We start from the raw sequence: 25,180 nt of genomic DNA on the forward strand, positions 1-25,180 counted from the left end.
ATGACGAATACACCACTGCAAACATGTGGTTATCCCGGTCCTTCTGTGAGTTCCACTGATTGGTGCTAATACAAAGGCCAATATGGGACCAGGAGTGTTGAAGAATCAGTTTCAGCAATGGCGCAATTTTTTATCCGCATCCCAAATAGTCCCTTATTGGTATTATATGCAATTCATATAGCATCTAAATTTGCAAAGGATCCAAAGCTGGATAAGCACAATTCTAAAAATAGCTCTCCAGGATATGGTGCATTGTATTGACTTCTATTCATCCCTCCCAGCCATCCCAGTGAGCAATGTACTCTGATGTTCAATGCTTAACTATGTGCTTTTACATCTGAGAGGAGGAGATCCTTGAAGAAAGTGTCAATGCAAGGCAGGGACCTATAGGCAAGTATGCTGATGTTATTTTTAGGCAGATCCCAGTAGCGGGCTTCTGTTAAAAGACACAAATTGAGACAGGTTAATGTTTATTGGAGGATTTCCAGCCCCTGCCAACCCACATCACATTTGTGATCTGCTGCTTTAACTTTAAGGCTGTGATCCCCAACTTGTTATCCTATTTATTTATTTATTTACACAGTTTTATATAGCGCGCTTTACAATAAGAGAACATAAATGGTTGAGGTGGTATACACACATTCAAATTTGTCAATTTGTAAAATAGAAATATAAAATATATGCATAACAAACTTAGAGGACCGAGATTTTGCAGGACGTTGTACAATGGACAGTTTATGAACTTTAGGAGACTAGTAGCAGATAATATCCAAATCTATGGTAGCTATTGTAACACACAACGAAACATCACCACAAGACTTGAGATCAAAAAGTGCTAGCGTGAAGGACCAGAAAAGGACATCCCAACTAATTATTCATCGATGATCTGCAACTATATCCAAACACGTTTTTGTTAAGTTCTAATTATATCCCCAGAATGAATTGAAAGCAAACCTGGGGGTTGGGGCACGGGGGAGGTGGGGTGTTATTCAATTAGCATCTCATTCTATAAAAGATAGCAATGCTGCAGGATCGTTTTTACAAGTATGCAACTTAATCATTCCCACCCTGAAGTCCGGAATATTAAATTGTGTGAACCTTTAAACGATACTGGTCAATAAGAACTACACTTGTAACAATGTACTCATCTTAGTTTGGATTCTCTGACAACCTGCCCAAATCCTCCTTTTTAGAATGTATGATGAAGTACTTAATTATTATTATTATTAGGGATATTTGTAAAGCGCATGGTTACGCAGAAAGCGTGTCCCCGTGCTGGAACTGGGGCTTAGAGACAAAAGGGGGGGGAGCCTAGTTAACTTTGAAAGAGGTGCGTTTTAAGTTTCTTACGGAAGCTTGATTCTGAGGGGTCCAAGCGAATGTAGAGAGGTAGGTCATTCCAACTTTTTGCCACCAAGTAGCGGAAGGACCTCCCTCCCATGCGAGTCCTGCTGACCCTGGGGACTTTTAACAGGCCTCCGTGAGAGGAGCGCAAGGCCCGTGATGGTGCATACCTGGTGATAAGGTTATGGAGTGGGGCTGGCGCCTTTCCAGCAAGAATGCGATGGCAAGTGCATAGGGCCTTGAATGCAATTCTGCTTTTTACTGGCAGCCAGTGGAGGGACTGAAGGGCAGCTTTGGAGTTGGATCTTTTGGGGAGATTAAGGATAAGGCGGGCTGCCGCATTCTGTAACACCTGAAGGCGGTTTGTTGCCTTACAGGTTGCTCCCAGATACAGTAGGTTTCCGTAGTCCAACCGTGATGTGACGAGTGCATGCACCAGCGCTCTACGGGCGGATGTAGGCAGGAGAACAAGGACCTTCCGCAGGCTTTTCAGAACACTGAAGCAGACACCCGCCACCCGGTCTATCTGGGGTCCAAAGGAAAGGTCCGCGTCAAGCCAGATTCCTAGGTTTTTGACTTCCTGTCGGGGCGTTGGAGCTTCTCCTAGGCAAGGTGGCCACCACGCCGATGACCAAGCTCTCTCTATTGACAAAAATTTTTTGTTTTCGATCTTTAATTTCGATTTTGTCAACTTCTAGCAGAAAATGTACTACTTTGTAATTACTACTTTGGGTGCTTTTGCACCAACATGTACATGTTTATTACATGTTTATTATAGGATGTAATACAAAGCAACACATAAATGAAAGTTGTTTCACAATACTCCCATTAATAGATGCATTTATGCATTTATGTATTGTGAATGCATTTGTTAGTCTTTGATAGTTATATATAGCACACTGATCACAATGTAAAATTCATTACATTACATTTTTGAGGAGTTTAGTCTTGCAATATGTAATTCAGTGAGACCAACTAATTAATTAATCATAGCGGCCTTGCAAGCAGTGTATAGCTATACCAGACCAAGTAAAGCAAATGCTCATTGGCCAGTTTAATGGTTTCAGCAACATTTCTGACAACTAACTAATTATGTGGAAGGGCTAAAAGAAGTGAAGATCATTTTTTGGTTTGATATCTTTTGCCAGATGCTAGGATGTATACGTACAGGCTTGGGAGTTTTAAAATTACTGCAGTTGAATACTGTTCTTGCGCATACCTTTCTTGTTCATTGTAGGGCTACCTCAGCATTAAGTTTCTCTAATTGCTAGTGATTTCCCTTTGTTCGCCAGTGTACCAATGAGATGATGCCCTTTATTTGATAAAATAGTTGTGTTCGAGGCATGTGGGCTGCTGAATTCATATCTGTGCATAGATCGCTGCCAAGTGTTTGGTCCGGATGATTGCACTTTGTTGTCTTGGAAGAGTCTTCGAAGTATCACGAGATAGGTGACTCCTCCCCTAGACTACAGTGCGCATGGGCATCCTCTCCATCCTCAGATTGTTTTTTTCCGCCATTGGGTTTGGATGCTAAATCCATAACTCCAACTTCGGAATCGAAAACAAAACTTTCAAAAGGCCTTCGACTTCGACGGTATTGTTCTCGCTCGGTACCTCTCTACTCGATCCAGCTTTCCATCTCCTATCGGTCGTCGACGTGGGCCGTTGGGCCTTTTCGACGCCACGTGAGCCGATCGTCGATGAAAAGAAGCCCTTTTAAAAGGTGCCCACAATGCCACTCCAAGTTCCCACATACTGACAAACACTCAGTATGCAACAAGTGCCTTTCCCCCAGACCATAGGGAAGAAACCTGCCAGGCCTGCGCCCAGTTTCGAACGAAGAAAACCATACGGATACGACGGGCCGCTAGGCAAGAAATGCAGCGACAGGCACAGGAACCGGACAACATCTTTGCTGATGACCAGGACCTACCAGACCCTCAAGACTCGGACCTAGAGATAGTCATCGAGGACTACTCTGACTCCGATGACGAGATCCCACCGGGGCAAATCGTGAGTACACAGCCCCTGACACCAATAAGCCCATTACCGAAGGCTCCGGTCGAGGCATGGCCAAAAGGCCTTAGCCAAGATCATAAAAAAGTTTCGCCAGCCCCGCCATCCGGCTCGGCTCCGAAATCAAAACCCGAAACCTTCAGAGACCCCAGGGTCCAGTAACATCGCCCCGAAGAAGGTTCCAGAGCCTAAAAAAGTCGTCGACCCGAAAGGCGTCGAACCAAAAAAGGCCAAACAGCCAAAAAGCGGCGAGCCGAAAAAGACTGTCGAGCACAAGAAGGCCGCTCAGCCAAAAGACGTCGACCCAAAAGTGGAAGTCTAACCAAACAAGGGCATGCAACCTAAGGGCGCCGAGCCGAAGAAGGTCGCCGACCCGAACAAACAAGGCTTCCCCTCCAAAATCCATCGACCCTTCCAAGGTCGCGGACAAAAAGGGAGCCGTACCGAAGCCCGTAGCACGACCGGACAAAGCTGTTGACCCAAAGCTAAGTGCTTCGAAGACACCAGTCGATCCGAAAAAAAAACGTCGACTCGGGAAAGGACATTCATCCCAAAAAGCCTACGGAGCACAAAAAACGTGTCGACCCGAAAGCTCCAGTCGACCCCGATTCGCTCGTCGACCCCGAACAAGGTCCCGAGCCGAAGAAAAGCAGGAAAACACCCAGAGTCGTCGAAAAAGAAAGTGTTACCGACCCAAAACGTTCTAACACCCAACTCAGGACTGTAGAGGAAGAACTCTTCCACCCAGATCCATCAGACGACCAAGCTAAAATATACATCAATCCAGACACTGGTAAAGTTACCATCCTGCACAGAAAGAAGAGGCCTGTGGACTCTGGCTCACATTCCCCTATTCCATTAAAGAAAAAGGACTTTGGGACTTCTCCCTCTAGACCCTTTATTCCTTTTCAGCCTATCATGCCTACTACACCCTTTAATCCTTACATTGCTTACTCTCCTTCTCACTATGGGGGACAATGAGGGTAACACGGGGGATGAGCCACAACCTCTGTATGATTTCCAACAAGAAAATCAACCACAAGAGGAACCATCAGACCCTTACAACACCCACCCCATCCCTGATGTACCCTCCTATCCTACTAAGCCGTCACCTACAGATGACACCATAGTCTTCAATCAACTTATAGACAGGGCAGCACAATTCCACAATGTAGATATGCATAGGTAAAGGTAGGAATTTGTAAAGCGCACAGCTACCTCCACTGGAGGTGTCCCGGCGCTGTCCGTATACCGCTTAGGAACCCTTCCTGGCTTTCCTGGGAAATGTCCACTCCTGGGCACCCCCCAGGTGCAGCCAGGCATCCCAGCGCTTTTGGGCCCGTTGTGGAGACTAAGCAAGCTATTGCCCAGAGTTGCAGCGTAGGATCCATGATCAGAACAGGCACTGAGGCGAGAATATCCAGTCAAGGGAATTAATGAGCCGGAGACCCGCCGAGGCGGGAATCGAACCCTGGTCCCTGGCCAGAGCTCTGCATCAAGGTCTGCCTGCTCTAACCATTGAGCCACACTTCTCCACATAATTACCCTGTTGAGGAAGACTTCCTATTTGACACCTTCCCCACTTCAGAAAAAAGTGTTAGAACATTTCCCATGTTAAAGGGAGTTCTAAAACATGCACCTGACATATTTAAGGATACAGCCAGTGCACGGGTAATCAACCCCGGAATAGAAAAAAAGTATAGGGCAGCTCCAACAGACCCTACTTACATCAGGGGACAGTTACCACTAGACTCACTGGTAGTGGCCAATGCACGTAAACGGGCCAACTCCCAAACAACAGGGGAAGCACCTCCCCCTGATAAAGAGTCAAAAATACTGGAAGCATCAGGCAAAAGGGTAGCAGCACAAGCCTCCAACTCATGGAGGATTGCGAATACACAAGCCCTACTGGCTCGTTACGACAGGGCGCATTATGATCAACTCGAAAGCCTAATGCAACACCTGCCTGAGCCCTTTAAAGCACAAGCTATTGTCCTCATACAAGAGGGAAAATTTATAACAAATGCCTCCAGCAAATGCGCGCTTGACGCAGCAGACACCGCAGCTAGGTCAATTAACACTTGCGTCCTTTTACGCAGACATGCATGGCTGCGTATTTCCGGGTTTAAGAATGAGGTACAGTCCACCATTCTTACCCAACCTGTCAATCAAGATTTCCTATTTGGCCCTGCTGTCGACACCATTTTGGATAAAATGAAAAAAGACACAGAACCCGCAAAATCAATGGGGGCTTTGCAATTTTAACAACACAGAGGCTCCTTTAGGCGCTCCTCATACAGGGCAACTACACAAGGAAATACCTCGCAAACATCTACCTCATACAAAAGTAACACACAAGGTTCCTTCACAAAGAACATAAACAGAGGAGGTTATAGGGACAAAAGTAACGAGGGAAGAGTACGTGGAGGCAATAACACCAGAGCCTCCACTGCTACAAAACAGTGACTTCATTACGCTGCCTCCAGACAACATAACACCAGTCGGAGGCAGACTCCCGCAGTTCCTACCTGTCTGGCACGCAATTACCACAGACAGGTGGGTGAGAGAAATTATCCAGTTTGCTTATTGCCTAGAACTGATTTATACACCACCAAACATACCACCCAGACATCGTCCTATGTCCACGGAACACATCACCCTGCTCCAACAAGAGGTGAAATGCATGTTGGAAAAGGGGGGCCATAGAGCAAGTCCCTTTCTGCCAGCAAGGGACAGGAGTATACTCCCTATACTTCCTTTTTCCCAAGAAGGACGGCTCCCTCAGGCCAATATTGGACCTCAGACCCCTAAATCAATATATACTATCGGAACACTTCCATATGATCACACTACAGCAAGTGCTCCCATTGCCCCAACAAGGAGATTTCCTAGCAACACTGGACCTCAAGGATGCGTATTTTCACATACCCATCCATCCAGCCCACAGAAAATACCTCAGGTTCATAATAGAAGGCCAACACTACCAATTCAAGGTTTTGCCCTTCGGGGTTACCACGGCTCCAAGAGTGTTTACAAAATGCTTAGCGACAGTGGCGGCACATCTCAGAATGCAACACATCCATGTGTACCCCTATCTGGACGATTGGCTAATACAAGCAAAATCGTACCAACAGTGCGCAGCACACACATCTCAAACACTTCAGTTGCTACACAGCCTAGGGTTTTCTGTCAACTACCCAAAATCGCATCTGCAACCATCCCACACACAGCAGTACCTGGGAGCCACTATAAATACCTCAGTGGCAAAAGCTTATCCAAACTCAGCAAGGATAGCCAGCATGCAGATACTCATTCGGAAATTCCTGCCACAACACACTCTGCCACCTCAAGTCTTTATGCAGCTCATAGGCATGATGGCCTCCTGCATATTCATTGTCCCCCATGCCAGACTTCAAATGCGCCCATTACAAGAATGCCTAGCATGGCAATGGAACCAGGCTCACGGACAACTAAAAGAACTAGTGTTGGTAGATAGTCGCACTCACAACTCTCTGCAGTGGTGGAACCCACAAAACCTTTCCAAGAGGCGACTATTCCAAGAGCCGGTTCCACAACTAGTACGGACAGCGGACGCATCACTGACAGGCTGGGGAGGCCATCTCCTTCAATACACAGTGCAAGGGCTCTGGACAAACAAACAGAAAAAGCTGCATATCAACCTACTAGAATTGCTAGCGATATTTCTAGCCCTGAAAGCATTTCAGAAGTACTTGTACAGCAAGATGGTGTTGATCCGGACGGACAACATGACCGCAATGTACTATATCCAAAAACAGGGAGGGACACACTCTCTACAGCTGTCCCATCTGGCACAAAGCATATGGAAGTGGGCAATTCCCAGAAACATTTTTCTCCTAGCAGAACACCTTCCAGGGAAGGACAATTAGATTGCCGACCTGCTCAGCAGGCACAGCCAACAACTACACGAATGGGAGATTCACCCACAAGTTCTCCAGCCATTCTTCAAAGAGTGGGGTCACCCAGAACTAGACCTGTTTGCCACAAAAGAAAACTCCAAATGCCAGTACTTTGCCGCCAGGTTCCCACATCCGTTGTCACAGGGAAATGCGATATGGATGAACTGGTCAGGCAGATTTGCGTATGCTTTCCCCCCAGCACCGCTGGTGGCACGCAAACTGCGACAACACTCACTCACGCTAATCCTAGTTGCTCCCACATGGGCGAGACAACCGTGGTACACAACGTTCCTAGAACTTTCAGTAGTTCCTCATCAAAGACTGTGCCTTGCTCCTCATCTTCTAACTCAGAACCATGGAGAAATCAGACATCCAGATCCCAATCAAATGAACCTAGCGATCTGGCTCTTGAGGTCTTAGAGTTTGAATACCTTAACTTGCCCCCAGACTGCATGAACATCATTAGGGAGGCACAAGTGTGCTATGCAGCTAAATGGAAGAGATTTGTTATTTACTGCAACAATAACCAAATCAACCCGTTAGATGCTTCCATACAAAACATTATATGTTACCTGCTGCACTTACAAAGATGTAACTTAGCATACTCTTCTATACGACTACACCTCGCTGCTATAGGAGCATACCTTCAAAACAGGCAACACCTTTCGCTGTTTAGAGTACCAGCAATCAAAGCCTTCATGGAGGGTTTAAAAAGGATGATCCCTCCAAGACACCCCCCCTCCCCAGTCTGGAATCTAAATATAGTACTTACCAAACTTATGGGCCATCCTTTCGAACCTCTACACTCATGCGAACTACAATTCTTAACGTGGAAGGTTGCATTCTTGATTGCCATTATCTCACTCAGAAGAGTGAGCGAATTACAAGCACTAACAATCCATGAACCTTTCATGCAAGTACATGCTAACAGGGTGGTTGTTAGAACCAACCCTAAGTTCATGCCTAAAGTTGTATCCATTTTCCATATCAACCAGTCAATAAAACTGCCAGTATTCTTTCAAAATCCTCAGTCAGTAGCTGAGAGAGCCCTACACACATTAGATGTGAAAAGAGCCCTACTTTATTACATAGACAGAACTAAATCATTTAGGAAGACAAAACAACTATTTGTTGCTTTTGCACCACAACACAAAGGAAATCCTATTTCAAAATCAGGAATAGCCAGATGGATAGTTAAATGTATTCAAATATGTTATCAAAAAGCAAAACGCACTTTAACGTTCCCCCCCAAGAGCACACTCAACAAGAAAAATGGGGGCATCCATGGCTTTCCTGGGAAATATTCCTCTTGAAGACATCTGTAAGGCAAAAAACAATCAAAGTTAGGGAGGAGGGTTACGTGTCTAGTCGTTTCCCCAAGAAGTATGCTAAATCAAAAGTAGACTAGGACACTTGTAACTACGTTGTGCCAAATGATATAGAGAACCCTCATAAACGTTATGTTTATTCGGAAATGCGGTTTATTGTGTTCTCCGCCCCACATAAACGTTTGTGGCAAGTCATTGGGTAATCTATAATGCGTTGTGCCAGCCTCAATCCTGAGGACTACTCTGGAGCAACGTGGCAGTGTCCAGAGAAGAGGTATAGAAGTCACCACACTGAAGGTTGATAGTTAATAAACAAATAACACCTATATTTATTTTATTCTGAAAAGGTGTAGTTTGTCATTTAAAAAACAATTGGGTATACTCCATGATCATGTTACTCCATCATAGTATATCTCTTAGAACATACACACAGTCAACATGTTTCAGCCCCCCGTGGCCCAGCCGGGTCTGTGGGGCTTTCGTCAGGACAAAACAAATTTAAAATGTACTCCCACTTTTTGTGTAGTATTTGAATGGTGGTATTTCTTATCCACCTATTTCATTAATTTCGAGGTTATAAGTTACCTGCAAAGAATCAAAAATTAATTCTCAAATCGTGATGTATACCTCCATATTTGTCCTGCACTTTTTGCAACAAATAACAAATCATCCAGATATCCTGGGGTTAAACATCAATGGATAAACAGTAAAGGCGAATTACTCTTACGGAATTTAAACAGTGAATTGGTGGCACGTGAAAAGGGAGTCTTACGTATTTGGTAACATTAAAATGCTGTAAATCCTACAGAATAGTTGGAAATTAGTAGGAATAGTCTTTGCAATTACCTCGGTTTGAAGCGAAGAATGGCCGCTTCGGGGGTAAGAAGACTAATAGTCTCAGGCTAATATGAAAATAGGAAAAAACATAGGAAAAACGGAGAGAAAGCAAACATTTTCACATAACTCAGACCATTAAACAATGTACGAAACTTCTAGCAGATGAGAAGTTCTACACGAAGATACTTATCGATCCCACACACAGGCTCCAAAACACAATTGCAATGATGGTGTACGAAGCGGAATCACATATGTGGATTTCAAAGAAAGAGGCAGAATATTTGATCACAAAAGAACCAAAAACACCGTTCTTTTATTCATTACCGAAGACACATAAAAACAAGACACCGCCCCCTGGACGACCGATAGTATTCACTGTTTAAATTCCGTAAGAGTAATTCGCCTTTACTGTTTATCCATTGATGTTTAACCCCAGGATATCTGGATGATTTGTTATTTGTTGCAAAAAGTGCAGGACAAATATGGAGGTATACATCACGATTTGAGAATTAATTTATTTATTTATTTATTTTTTTTTTTTTAAAACCTTTATTGTACAAAGAAAGCTCACAAATACGGGCCTACAACCCCACGGGCTGGCCACCACACGGTAAAAAACGTAGCAAAGGAGAATAGGTTCTTCACAGGATATGGCACCAGGAGCACAGGAGAAACCACAAAGGCCATCGAGCAATCAGCACAAACAGGATAACAAAAGGTTAATTTTCTAATACGGGGCGGGGGAACAGAAGAATAACGGGCTGTGGAAGAAACAACAAGGGAGGGGCCGCGGCAAGCCGCCATTTTATGAACACAGGATGAAACAATAAGCCATACAAACATAGTTACCAAAGAATATACACATAATCGGAGTACAAAGAAGCTACAATGGCATCAGTCAAACCGCGCTCACCCGTCACCGACCCCACCCAAATTGAGGAGACAGAACCAAAAAGGCCCCCATTGCAAAATACAATACGATACGCACCCCAACGGAAATAAAGAGACCCCCATAAAGGAGGAAGGGGAAGAGGGAAAAAGGGGACAAAAGAAGGGACTCCCACCAAATCACGCACCCCCAGGAGACAAGACAGAACAACACGACCCGGCAAGTGATATACCAAAAAGTCGATACCAAAATAACCAGCGGGCCACAATCAGACACACACCGGAATACGAACGCCACAGAAACTCCCCAGGGGGACACATGAGGAGAGAGAGTCCCGAAAAGGTGAATACACAAGAGCCATAGAACAAAAAAAGGAAGAAATAAGGGGGGAAAAAGACCCCCCAATAGAGACAGACCCCCCCCACCCACCCCTAAGCCCACCCTGCACCCCTGCAGAAGGCTACGGCCTACCCCCCCGCAGCGTGCCTGTCGCCCTAATTAGAACCCGAAATATAGCGGAGCAAAGTGAAGTCGGAAACAGAAGACAAAAACGGGAAGGGCAAGGGAAGGGAACACGGGATGGGAGACACATACATACACATACACGGGGAGGGCCGGGAAACAGGAGGAAACGCACCCGGCCACCCGCCTGAGTCGAAAGTCCGAGACCCCGGGAAGGCAAAGATTATCAGGTTACAATCCAAGAGCACCAAACAGTCACACATAACCATACCAGGACATGTTGACCATCCAAACCAGTACAAGACTACCGCACGTAGATGCCAGTGCACATCAGCCCTGTCCCTGTTTGTCCAAAGTGGGAACAGTCCGGACCAGCGAGGTCCAGTCCACGAAGAACAGAAGGCAGACAGCAGGAAAATCCAACGGCAGTCCAGAAAATACACGTGAAGGACAACACGGAAGATCCAGGAAAGTCACGAAGTGTAGCAAACGATGCAGGCACAGGTCCAAGGATATGTCCAAAGAAACCGACCCATCTGGGCCAGCACAGGAGAGATCGCCGGGCAGCGGCGGCAAAAAGGAACCGGGAGAGTCATGAAGGTCAGGCCGAGCAAAATTCAGTTCCCGGGCCAGAGGCAAAGGAGGCAGAGCCGGAGGAGGAGGCACCATCAAGTTCCGCACACCCACGGACGCGGTCGCAGCCGGAGCCAATTCTGCCAGGATAATTCCAGCCGCACCCCGCAACGGCAAAGCCACATCCGGCCGTGGGGGCCCGGGAGGCCCGTAGCGAGGAACCATCTCCGAAGTAATGACAGGCGCGGCCACCAAGAGTCGCCAGGAGAGCAGGGCATCCAGGACCTCTTTAAGTGTAGGAAAACCTTTACAGTATTCGTCACCCGGGCCATGCGGCGGGCCTCCAGCGCTCGTCCAGGTCCGGCCAAGACAATTGGGGTCGGCCGCCATTTGAGAGCCCAACAAGCCCGCGAGGCCGCCAACCTCCGCCGGGGCGACGGCAAGGCAAGTGTAGTCGCGCCGACCAGCGGCAGAGCACCCCGGGCAGGAAGGGGGGCCACCAGAAGAAAGGGACCTCACCGGCCACCCAACGCCGCCGGTCCCGTTCTCCGAGTCCGGGCGGCAAAATCAAAATGGCCGGACCGGAGAACAAAGGGGGAGCAAGCCGGATACACGAGGAGCTCCGGCAATGGAAGGCAGCGCCTCCACCAAAGGCCTCCTCCCCACGGGAATCAGCCAGGAAGGACCTCCGGCCCACACGAACAACGGCCTTCCGACCACCTCCACCGCGCCCCGAAGGGCAGCACCGCAGGCTCCGTCCGGGCCGGGAGCCAGCAAGAAGATCCAGGCCAGTCCGCCTCCGACTCCCCAAAATTATCGTGGGCACCGCACCGGATCCACAGCAGCCAGGACAACCGGAACAAGAGGTAAGTGCCTGCAGGGCGTCGCAGCACTACCACACAGCAAAGAGGGCTTCCCGGGGCAGGATAACAGCAGGATAAATGTGAAAATACAGGCGGGCGAACGGAGCCGAGCTAAAGCGCGGCCATCTCGGTCGCGAGCTAGGCTCCTCCGAGAATTAATTTTTGATTCGTTGCAGGTAACTTATAACCTCGAAATTAATGAAATAGGTGGATAAGAAATACCACCATTCAAATACTACACAAAAAGTGGGAGTACATTTTAAATTTGTTTTGTCCTGACGAAAGCCCCACAGACCCGGCTGGGCCACGGGGGGCTGAAACATGTTGACTGTGTGTATGTTCTAAGAGATATACTATGATCGAGTAACATGATCATTGAGTATACCCAATTGGTTTTTAAATGACAAACTACACCTTTTCAGAATAAAATAAATATAGGTGTTATTTGTTTATTAACTATCAACCTTCAGTGTGGTGACTTCTATACCTCTTCTTTGGACACTGCCACGTTGCTCCAGAGTAGTCCTCAGGATTGAGGCTGGCACAACGCATTATAGATTACCCAATGACTTGCCACAAACGTTTATGTGGGGCGGAGAACACAATAAACCGCATTTCCGAATAAACATAACGTTTATGAGGGTTCTCTATATCATTTGGCACGACATCTGTAAGGCAGCCACATGGACCACTATACACACTTTGACAAAACACTACTGTGTAGACGTGCAAGCAAAACAGCAAGCTGCTGTAGGCCAGGCTGTCCTCAAAACTCTTTTTCAAACTGCTGCAGCTGGCACAGGTAGCCACCGCTAGAGGAGATACTGCTATACAGTCTATGCACAGATATGAATTCAGCAGCCCACATGCCTCGAACGGAATATGCTACTTACCAGTATGCACCTGTTTTTGCATGTAGGGCTGCTGACATTCATATCGCCCGCCCTCCTCCCCGGTGCCTGTCGCAGCTGCAGCATTATCTTTGGCATGGCCATCTCTTACTTTCCTATCTCCATCTCTGCCACAATGGCGAAAAACAATCTGAGTATGGAGAGGATGCCCATGCGCACTGTAGTCTAGGGGAGGAGTCACCTATCTCGTGATACTTCGAAGACTCTTCCAAGACAACAAAGTGCAATCATCCGGACCCAACACTAGGCGGCGATCTATGCACCGATATGAATGTCAGCAGCCCTACATGCCAAGAACAGATGCATACTGGTAAGGCTTCAAAGATAAAAATGATCATTTAAAATAAATTATTTTCTTTGTGAATACAGAAAAAACATGTTTAGATATAATCAGTGAAACTTATTTCATGCAGGTTTGCACAGTTTTTTCTGTGCCCTTTGTTTGACGAAAGTTGCAAAGACAGGGAAGTTAATGCTGTGGATTCAGAGCATGAGAAGAACCTGATGAACGATGCTTGGAGACTCTTCCAATTGGAGAAAGCTACAGGAAACCCCAATCACCCATTCAGTAAATTTGGAACAGGTAAGCCATTGATTCCTTTTTTTTTAACACAAATTTTGTTAGGCATTTTGGTTAACAATCAGTGCATGCAAGATGGTAAATGCTCATAGTTGTTCATATAGTAACAAATATTATACACAATCTGTTTCAAGCTCCATAACTAGGTATTGACCAATGTTACCCTACATTCTTACATAGCAATCACATTTAATAGCAATATAAAGGAGAAGCACTTAACTTTGCTTGGCATAAACTTATGTAATGCGGAACTGAAGATTATCCAGTATTGGGGTATCTTTCATAGATTCACATGCCTGAATCATTCCCCGTCGCAGAGGCGGGAGTCCCACGGTATATAAAAAAGCAGTGCCAAAAGTAAATTACAGTAGTAGACCCTATGAGAAAGGCTACTACAATCTAGGCCTCAGGCCTATCTACCTCATTATGCTAAAAAGACCAAAGTCTTTGTTCCAACCAATCAGCTCACAGCACCCTCTAGAACCCTCTCTGCAGAGCCAGTTCGCCTCAGATTTTGACTGCACGTCGTGTGGAAGGGAGTCTCCCGGAGTCTCTACTCAGTTTCTTCTCTAATTCAGGATGTCTGACAAAAAGGCTTTAGTTAAACCTTGCAGAACATGTCTAAAGAAAAGGGTCCATGTTGATGACCAACATAAGGACTGCATGTATTGCCTTCATCCTAAACATGAGGCAAAAAATTGTAAGATCTGCTGCACCTTCCCTTCTAAGACCTTGAGGGATAGGGAGGCCAGAGTCCTCTTATGGCTCAAATCCTTTTCAACAGATGATGATGACAGAGCTTCAACATCATGTAAGAGAGCTAGATCGCAGGAGGATTATCCAAGTGAGGGGAGAGAGCATGGTAAAACCTCCCACTCCACTTCGGGCTCTTCAAAGAGATCTTCATCTTCTCTCCCTGAAGCCCCAGCTCTCAAGGAATCTACAAAGAAAACTGTGAGCAAGACCTCTTCTGTCTCCTCACCTTTGACTACCATTTCATCTTCTGCTCCTTCGTCTACGGCTATGATTTCCACCGCAGCCATCACCTCTCCTATCCTGTCTACTAGGATCTCCATTGTGGCAACTAGAACCATCGTCGACAATCCGTCGACGACAGTCTCGTCATCGAAGAAGCACTCGTTGACGAAGACACAATCGAAACCCTCGCCGACTAAGTCCTCTACGGTACCGTCGACGAGCTCTCGTCGAGGAAGAAGCAAAGTCCGTCGACGATGAGCCCGTCGGTAAAGTCGACGTCAAGTCCGTCGACGGTGGTCCCGTCGACGGTGGTCCCGTCGACGGTGGTCCCGTCGATGTCGAGTCCGTCGACTGCGGTCCCATCGACTGCGGTCCCATCGACTGCGGTCCCATCGACTGCGGTCCCATCGACTGCGGTCCCATCGACTGCAGTCCCATCGACTGCGGTCCCATCGACTGCGGTCCCATCGACTGCGGTCCCATCGACTGCGGTCCCATCGACTGCGGTCCCGTCGACGTAGAGTCCGTCGACGCCGTTTCCGTCGACGATAGCTCAGTCGTCGACGCCTCCAGCAGGATTAATAGCCATTGCTACAGCAAAGCGTCCAACCACTATACAGGCTTTTCCTATGCCACTTTCTTTTAAAACTTTTCAATTAATAGCGTACCAGCGGCAAGAAGGTGCTTACATCTCGCCACTTACACCCTCCCATCTCTTAACACTTTATTTATTACTTTTTCTCAATAAACATGAGCATTACATTCTCACAATAGCAAACATCCAATACTGGTACATTCTCAGAAATAATAATCAATTTGAAGAAATGGCCCATGCTAGTCTACAGCACTGCGTATCATACTATATATCATGGAATCAGTCTCTGAATTCGGGGCTATCCATTCAAAGTCTTTCATGAAAGTTTAATGATGAGGTCCTGTAGTGGCGTGCCCACGGCATCACTTAGTCAACAATTCAGAGCACCCTCTTCTTTCTTCTTTCTTTCTTCTTTTTGCCAAGTGAAGATAAGAGGAGGAAATAACAAATGAGAATCTATCAATGAGGGAACATAAAATGAGAGAAGGAAAACCGGGAAGGGAGAGGAAAAAATATATATATATATATGTACACATAAACAAACTTACATAAAATACACTTATACATCATGCAACAATATTTGAAAGGCGAGCTATTGCGTAAGGTCAAGAGGCACATGAGGGGGGGTCGGGGAAGAGCTAGGGGCACTTACTTCCGGAAACTTCCGGTCAGTGAGTACAAGGGTTTCCCAGGGGAGGGGGGGGGGTTTTGGAGGACACGGGGGGGAGGAGGGGCACAATAAAAATAGAAAAAAATATATACTCCTGAATGAGCTCCAATCGTTTCACTTTTGTAAGTTCTTGACTTTAAGTGTTTTCATTCACTGCCGGCAAAAAAACATGAATCCACATAAATTGACAGTCTCACAAAGTAATCCATACTCTCAGCACTATGAGTAGGCTCAAGATGTTATCCTGGAATGTTAATGGTCTCCGCACCAGGCCTCGTGCTAATAAAATCATGCAATACCTCCGTGACGCCGATGCCGGAATCATTATCCTCCAGGAGACGCATTTAATCGAAAGCGAAATGCTCGAGATAGTTAAAAGGAATAGGTGGATAGATTCCGCAATCTCAACATCTCAAACACTAAATACGCGGGGGGTTTCTATTCTCTTTAAGAAATCCATCAGTTTGAAAATAATACAGCAGAAAGTAGACTCTGGAGGAAGATGGGCTATTGTAGCAATAGAGATAGGAGGAATGAAAGTAACATTAGTAGGCTACTACGGACCTAATGTTGATGATCCTTCAGCATTAGAATCCCTATTTCAACATCTGTTGAGATTCCCAGACCCAGTGATTTTAACTGGGGATTTTAACATTACTCTGAACCCACTATTGGATAAATCTCCTAATAGTAGACAGAAAATTCCCTCTAAATCTAGAAACTGCCTTATAGGTTTAATGAACCAATATGGGTATATCGATATTTGGAGACATAGAGAGGGCCTGAGGCAGGACTTCTCATTTAGAAATTTCAAGTATAGACATAGATCTAGAATAGATTTTATCCTTACAAGTAGAGTTCTAGTTGATGATATTATCTCAGTAAACTATATCCCTTCACACCTTTCTGATCATTCCGCAATGAAGCTTGAGTTAAAATTGGGCGACATGCCTCCCACTAGATTGTGGTCCTTTGATAGATCACTACTTACATCAACTGAGGATATAGAATTTCTTCAATCAGAAGCACGTGATTTCTTCATTACTAATATGGGCACAGCCCCAGCAGGCACTGTATGGGACGCATTTAAGTGTACATTAAGAGGCATCGTGAAGAAAAGGGTGGCCTATAGAAGAAGGAAGTATATGGGTGAAGTATCTGCTATTGAGAATAGCATCTCAGCTGGTCAGACTGACATCGATAAGGATACATTAGTAGATGACCATGACTTATCTTTAAAACTTGCAGAGATGGATAGATTAAAGAACAGCTTATCATCAATCCTAGAGAAGCGTGTCTTACAGAAATGGGAGGCAAGCAAACTCTCTCATTTCCAGTATGGAGAAGGGGCAGGGAAATTACTGGCCTGGAAAATTAAATCAGATCGGGTCCGAAACAACATAGCCTCCGTCACATCAGAGAGGGGCACCTTTTCTAGTGATGTAGAAATCAGAGAAACCTTTATAACTTTCTTTCAATCTATATATCATGAAGACCTAAATGTCACGCACAATGACATCATGAGTTGGTTAGAGGATATCTCTCTACCATCCTTATTACTAGAACAGAGTCGCTTCCTGGAAGAGGAAATAAGCATTGCTGAAGTAGAGAAGGCTATAAAGGGAGCAAAAGGGGGTAAGGCGGCAGGTACTGATGGTCTACCGAGTGAAATATATAAAAAATTGATATCAGAGGTGTCCCCAATTTTAGCAACCTTATTTAACCAAATCTTGAGGGATGGAGTATTGCCACCTGCATCCTGGGACAATGCCTCTATAACTCTTATTCTGAAGCCAGGAAAACCTCCCTCGGATTGTGGCTCATATCGGCCTATTTCCATCTTAAATGCCGATTATAAAATGTTTGCCACAATACTGGCTAAACGGCTTGGCCATGTAGCGCCTGATATAATAAATTCCAATCAAAAAGGCTTTATAAAAGGGAGACAGCTATGTGAGCTTACTTATGAACTAATAGGTTCCATAGATATGGCTATAAAAGAGGCTCTGCCTCTGTCTGTCCTCACGTTGGATGCTACCAAGGCCTTCGACAGGGTGAATTGGCTGTACCTGTCGGAGGCCTTGAGGAAGTTTAATGTTGGGGATAGATTTCGAAGAGCGATAAACCTGCTATATCGAAATCCTTCTGCTTCAATCCTGATAAATGGGGGCCTAACGGAGCCATTTAGGGTAACTAGAGGAACCAGGCAGGGTTGTCCCCTATCTCCCCTTCTCTTCGATGTATACATTGAACCCTTCGCCCAAACTTTAAGAGACAGCATACTTATCAAATCCTTTGCTTTTGGTGGCTGGGATAAAAAGGAGGCACTTTATGCTGATGATATTATGATTTTCACGACAAACTTTGATGAAGCATACCCAGAGGTCATTGACCTGGCTCTCAAATTTGGAAAAATCTCAGGCTACGAGGTAAATGCCTCTAAGACAGAGTCAATGTCCTGGAACATCAATTCAATTGTTAATAATGAAACATCAAGACCTCAACTACGTTATCTGGGGATAAATATAGTTAAAGACATTAACTCGATTGCTTCATTAAATATTGCCAAAACAACAGCAGAGTGCCGAAAACTTATGAGAGACTGGTCACACCTACCGCTCACTATTCTAGGCAAGGTTAACTTGGTGAAGATGTGTATTTTGCCAAAGATCTCTTTTTTGTTCAACTCAATTCCACTTTTTTTTTAATCCTAAGTTAATTTCAAAGCTACAGAGCACGATTAATAGTTTTATTTGGAATAATAAGAGCCCAAGAATTTCTTGGAAAAAAATAAGACGCCGCAGAGAGAAGGGAGGACTAGCTGGACCTGATCTTCAGGTCTACGCATGGGCGTTCCAGCTCTCGCATACACGCATGCTACTAAAAACATCAGTAGCAACAGGGGTGGGCCGCATGTTCTCTACCTTACTGGACTGTGAAGGAGTAGGACAGGTCGGTTTTTTGTTTAAATTTGGAGACCCTAAATTCTTTAAAAAAATAAAATTGAAGGTTTTACAGGGGATTGCATCCACGTGGTATAGAGTGAGGCAAGCGATCAAAGTGGGGTATTACTCAGGGAAGGCACCTATATGGGACCTACCCGCCCCCCCTGCATGGACAGCAGATGCACTTACATATCCACTAAGAGAGGCCGGAATCAGCACTTGGAAGACCTGTTTATGGACGGATCTCTGCTTCCATGGGATTACTTAACCAACAAAGTCGGGCCAAGCCTGTCGAGATTCAAATACATCCAAATCTCAAGCTGGTCACAGACATATAAGGAGCAGTCAACCCGGACTAGTAGTTTACCTATAGGCGGTAATAGTGAATTAGTGACGTGCCTGTCGGATAGCCCCACGGCAAACAAATAAATATCACTCTGGTACAATAAGATCATCGAGGAAATGGATAGTAACTTTTGCCTACCGACATCATTATGGGCTGACTCAATGCCAGGTATAGACGTGGAGGAGCTCTGGTCAGCCTCCTGTGTAGTACTTTGGGACCTAGTTAAACCTGCGTGGCTCCGCAGGAACCATCTTTTTACAATACATAGGGCATACTATTCCCCACAGAGGCTGACAAAGTTTTCTCTAACGGGCCCGGTCTTATGCCCAAGGTGCGGGTTCGCCGCAGCATCCGACATCCATATGTTTTACGAATGTCCAATCATATCTACATTCTGGGACTCTATTGGTAACAAATTATCCCTGTCCTTGGGCGAACATATCTCCATAGACCTTGTTCTTGTCATCTTCGGCCTGAGAAGCAAAGCCCGTAATGCTGCTTCTAATTTGCTATTTTATTCCATCCTGGCGGCACGTAGGGAGATATGCAGGCACTGGAAAGATGCTCAACCGCCCACCATGCATGAATGGCGGTCATCGCTTCTTCAGATTTCCAAACTCGACCTGGCCAGGGGAGGGAATCCTAGTAGGAGAGCTTTTTGGTCCATGCTAGGGTAGTAGTGATGAGCCTGTTTTTTTTTTGTTTTTTTTCCCCCAGGTCCTATGATTAATGCGGGCATTGCCTACCCTTGTATCCATGACAAATCGCCATGGCGCCATAGGGGCCTCGGTATCTCGGGCACTATCTACCAACTAACAGCCCTAAGCAAGATCTCGCATGGCCTGTGTGAATGTGCTGCTGGGAACTGGTCCTCCCCCCCTCTCTAATGAATTTCCTGCCAGCTATACGCTGAGACAGCACACAAACACTACCTAATCTTTTGCTCTGTGGCAGTTCTCAGTTGTGATAGATTGGAGCCATGCACGCAAATGAGGATAAAAAAAAAACCAAAAAAACAACCCAGAGCACCCATATGCACTTACAACGTGTCCGCTTTGAACATATCAGAAAAAACACACCCGCACCCATCATTGTGTACCCCCTCTGGCTGAGAAAGGAAATACAGCAATCAGAACTATATCTGTGTCTCATCATTGTTACATTCTAGGTCCTCACTTCCTTGTCGTGCGGCTTGGTCCAATAAGTACCTTTGCAACGGACCCCAAATATCTTTGGGCCTGCTCCGAACGGGCTGTAATTCGGCATAAACAGTATTCTGGTCCTGGCAGTAAATAATGTCATTTAGCCAATCCTTAAATTTCTGAGCCCTCCCCCTCCCCCATCGACATGCAACCCGCAAGCAGAAAAGCAAGGTCCAGAAATCTTCTGGTGGACTTGGGCGTCTTGAACGTGTAGCCCAGGAGCATGAGAAGTGGGTCCCTTTCTATCTCACCCTCCAACATGACCTGCAGCGCAGCATGTACCGGAGTCCAATACTCACAAACCCCTGGACACTCCCACGCTAAGTGGAGAAACCCCGCTCCCTCAGCATGACATCTTTCGCATCTATCATTATCCGCAAGTTTGAATCGTAATTTTTTGGCTGGGGTGTAGTAGAACCTCTGTAAGAATTTAAAATGATTAATTTTAAGGCCACAGCTAGACAATATATTGGCGGTAATGCCTCAACAGTAGTTCCACTGCTCTTCAGAAATCTCACTACCAAGATCTTCACTCCATAACCTGCAAGCGGTGCTCTCAATACAATTGCGTTGCATTCTAATAGTATTGTACAGTCTAGAGACCAAATCACGTCCTTCTGACGCTGTAAGCATATTGTGTAGTGGCAGCACTATTTCCGGTTCATCCGGATAGTGCAGCAGTACGTCCTTCAACCCTTGTCGTAATCTAACATAATAAAAAATCTCCAGAGGTGTGGGATGTATATCATGGAACATCTGTTCCTGCGTGCGAAATCGCCCACTTATAAACAAATCTCCCCATGTATTAATTTGAAGGCGCCTGCACATTAATTGAAAGCCCGCATCCTGTAGGAGCAGCATACGGGGATGATAAGCGAGTGGCATACGTGGAGAGTACAGCAAAGTGGTGTTCAGGACCTCCGCAATCCTTCTCCAGGCATCTATTGTGCAAGTCACCGTGGTGTATGGAGTTTCCAGGATGTCTACCGGGCCATGAATTATGCCATGTAGAGGAAGAGGCTGTGCTATCCAATCCTCAACCGCCAACTGCGGCATAAATGGCGTCGGAATAATCCAATGATACGCATACTGCGCTTGTGCACTCATATAATATATCTCAAAGTCTGGGACATCAAATCCACCTTTGCCATACGGCTGTGTAATAATGGACCATTTCAGCCACGGTTGCCTGCCGACCCAAAACAGACGAAGGAGCTCCGATCTCAATCGCTTAAAAAAAAAATGCACCTGGATAATAAGGGATATTTGAAAAGCGATATAGAAAACGTGGTAATATCACCATTTTTATAAGGGAGGCTCTGCCCGCCATAGACAGTGGCAATGATATCCAACGGGTGACGTTATCAGTCAGCTTGTCCACAGCAGTGCCATAATTCGATCTGATAGTCTCTTCCTTATCCGTAGATACCACGATCCCCAAGTAGCGGAGGTCTGACCCACACCACTCCAGCGGGTAGTCAAGCGGAAATCGCGTAACCGCCGGGGTGAGTGGAAAGAACTGCGATTTTTTTTTTTTTTTTCCAATTGATTTGTATACCGGAGAGGCGCCCAAACACCAGAAATTCATGTAAGATAGGATTAAGATTAACTTGAGGGTGCACGACATACAGGGTTAGGTCATCCGCATATAACGACACTCCAATTTGTCGTTGAAAACATTTAAAGGCGCTCTCTCTATGAAGTTGTCTGATGCGACATGCCAACGGCTCGATCGCTATAGCGAAAAGCAATGGGGAATCCCTGTCTGGTGCCTCTTGTGATGGGTATCTGAGTAGACAATCCTCCATTGATAATCACCCTTGCAACAGGCCTAGTGTAAAGCAGCTCTATCCACGCCACAAACATTTTGGGGAAACCCATTCTATGTAATATGGTGAAAAGATATTTCCATTCAACTGAGTCAAACGCTTTTGTAGCGTCGAGGAATATCGGAGCGACCGGAACCTCTGGAGCTATAGTGCGAATGAGGGAAAAGAGAGTGCGCAAGTTATGACTAGTGGACCTGCCTGGGACAAATCCAGCTTGATCCGGCAACACAATCTTCTGCATTATGAGACAGCCGAGCCGCGAGAACTTTGGCAAGTATTTTAGCATCACAATTGAGGAGTGAAAGCGGACGATAGGAATCGCACTCCGCAGGGTCCTTGCCGGGTTTTAAAAGGGACATTATAACCACCTCACGCATTGAGCAAGGCAACACCCCAATCTCTAATGATTCCTCAAATACTTCCTTCAGTACCGGTGCCATAATGTCAATATAGCATTTATAAAACTCTACAGGTAGACCGTCAAGTCCCGTCGCCTTACCATTGTTCAGCGACATTATTGCATCCTTTATCTCATCCACTTCGAGTGGAGCACTAAGGAATGTCCTGTGTAAATCGCTTAACCAACATAATGCTATATCATCTAAAAAATCCTCAAATCTAACTTCTCCTATTTGTTGCGTGGTGTAGAGCTGCCCATAATGTGCCATAAACAGTTTTTGTATCCCTTTAGTATTTTGACACACCCCGCCGTCTGATGTAGTTATCTCCAATATGTGTGTGCTAAACCTTGGGTTCCTCGTGACCATTGCCAACACCTTACCCGGTCTCCCCCCCCTCACAATACCTCCTTACAGTCCAATGTTTCCCCCTAAATTTGACTTCCCTGGCCGCTTCTTCTTCATATTGTGACAACTTGTCTCTAAATTCCTTATGCAGCCGTGCATCAGCGCCTTGTGCCATCTGTATTTCCAAGCCTCGCAGTTCGAGCTCTAGTTTCCTGATGGTATCCTGTATGTTTCTCAATACCCCAAAACTCTTAGATATACAGTACCCCCTGACAGTAACCTTAAACGCCTCCCATATCATTTCCACACTGCCTACAGAGCCCTTATTCCTAGGAAAGAACACTGCAATCTCCTCTCCCAGCTCAGTTCTAAAGACTGTGTCCAGTAATGCCGTGGGTATAAGCTGTCACGGTGAGCACGGCCTAACATATCCAGGCATACCAAGCTGCACCAGTACCGGACAGTGATCGGAGTATGTCCTAGCCAAATGCGTCACCTTCCCCAAATCTACACTCAGACCCTGGGATAATAAGCAGTAATCAAGGCGAGCCCATGTGCCAGCATATGTCGTAAAATGCGTCCCCTCACGTTGCATAGGGTGAGCGAAACGCCAACTGTCTATCAGTCCGCTCTCCTCTATAATTCCACTCAGTACCCCCCCTGGCCTGCTCGTTATACTGTGTGCATCCATCTGACCTGTCCACTCCCGGCTTCAATGCTACATTGAAATCCCCACCCCATATAATGTGCATAGAGCCAATGCTCACCACCTTGCCCCACAGTGTAGTAAAAAACTCAGGGGTATCTACGTTAGGAGCATAGCAATTCACCATCGTAACAATGTCAGTACCAAGTCTGCCCCTTAGCACCACATACCGTCCGTAAGGATCTAATATATCCCCAAGTACCTGAAAGTGAACGGACTTGTTAATCAATATCGCTGTTCCTCTGGCATACGAAGAAAATGAGGAGAACTTCCTAACAGATGCCCATCTAGTCGCAAAAGTGTGACTGGAGCGCGGGTGTATATGTGTCTCTTGTAACAAAGCTATATGCACTTTGTGCCTGTCCAAATATGCCAATACATTCCTGCACTTTCTAGCATCATTTAAGCCCCGCACATTCCAGGACAGCACTGATATCTTTCCAGCCCCATCATCAGTCCCCATTGTTGGTGGACACGCTATAGTAAAGCAATACCTTAAGACCAATCATGTTCCCGTTCCCATCAACTTCCATCTGTATAGAGATATGTTCCCGCAACTGAATTCACACACCATTAGCATAACACTCTCCCTCCCAACCCCCCTCCCACTGACATATCCCAACCATGTCAGACAGTACCCCCCGCCCCAACCCCCTCCTCAAACATGCCCGAGTCAATCTCGTCCCATGATAAACAAATAGCACAAATTTGTAGTTAAATGCAAAATCGCACAAACTTCCTCACCCCCCTCCCACTGAAGCATCCCCAACTTGCCAGCATACTGTACCCTCCCTCCTCCCATCGTACCCATCCATAACATTGTCTTTATCCAGTAAAGAGATTGGAACCAGGGGGAACACCCATTGGGGAACAACTCTAGCCGGCTACACAGCCACTCCCCCTCCCCAGGCCCTGCGATCTGGGGTACCTCCGGGCTTAACTAGGGAGGAGGAGTGGGGCCTGGTATACATTACCACCGGAACAGCCGGAATCTGTAGGCTGGACGGCCATCTCAGTTTTTCAGTCCTCGGCAATACAGACAAATCACTGCCAACCAACAGCACAGAGCCGTTGAGGTGGAAGTACCGGTCCACGAGATGTCTCCTCCAGCTTCTTCATCCGTCTCTGGTGATCGGGCTTGTGCCGCCGGACCGCGTCCCGACGATCCCCGCTGCGCTGTCTTCAGAGTTCGCAGGTAATCTTCTGCCTGTTGCGGGTTAGTAAAGAATCTTTGCTTCCTTTGGTGAGTCACTCTAAGCTTGGCCGGATATAGCCGAGCGTAGTCTATCTGCGCGGTTCTAAGCTTTTTCTTCACCTCCAGGAATTTGCGCCTTTCTTCTTGGACCATCGGGGTGAAGTCCGGGTATATGGAAAAAGACCCTCCATCATAATTTAGTGTTTGTTTAGTACGGGCCGCTCGCA

The 25,180-nt window shown here is 46.1% G+C and overlaps 1 protein-coding gene across 2 annotated transcripts in view; it reads left to right on the forward strand.

The window, feature by feature from the left end:
- IDE (insulin degrading enzyme) overlaps positions 1–25,180 on the forward strand; it is a 1,242,012-nt gene that overhangs the window by 271,217 nt on the left and 945,615 nt on the right. For both annotated transcript variants that reach the window (XM_078643408.1, XM_078643410.1), the window contains exon 4: positions 13,575–13,744. In XM_078643408.1, coding sequence (XP_078499534.1) covers positions 13,575–13,744 — 170 coding nt within the window. The remainder of the gene's footprint in view (positions 1–13,574; positions 13,745–25,180) is intronic.

The sequence above is a fragment of the Lissotriton helveticus genome, chromosome 5_1, assembly GCF_964261635.1.
Source record: "Lissotriton helveticus chromosome 5_1, aLisHel1.1, whole genome shotgun sequence".
NCBI classification, from domain to species: Eukaryota; Metazoa; Chordata; class Amphibia; order Caudata; family Salamandridae; genus Lissotriton; species Lissotriton helveticus.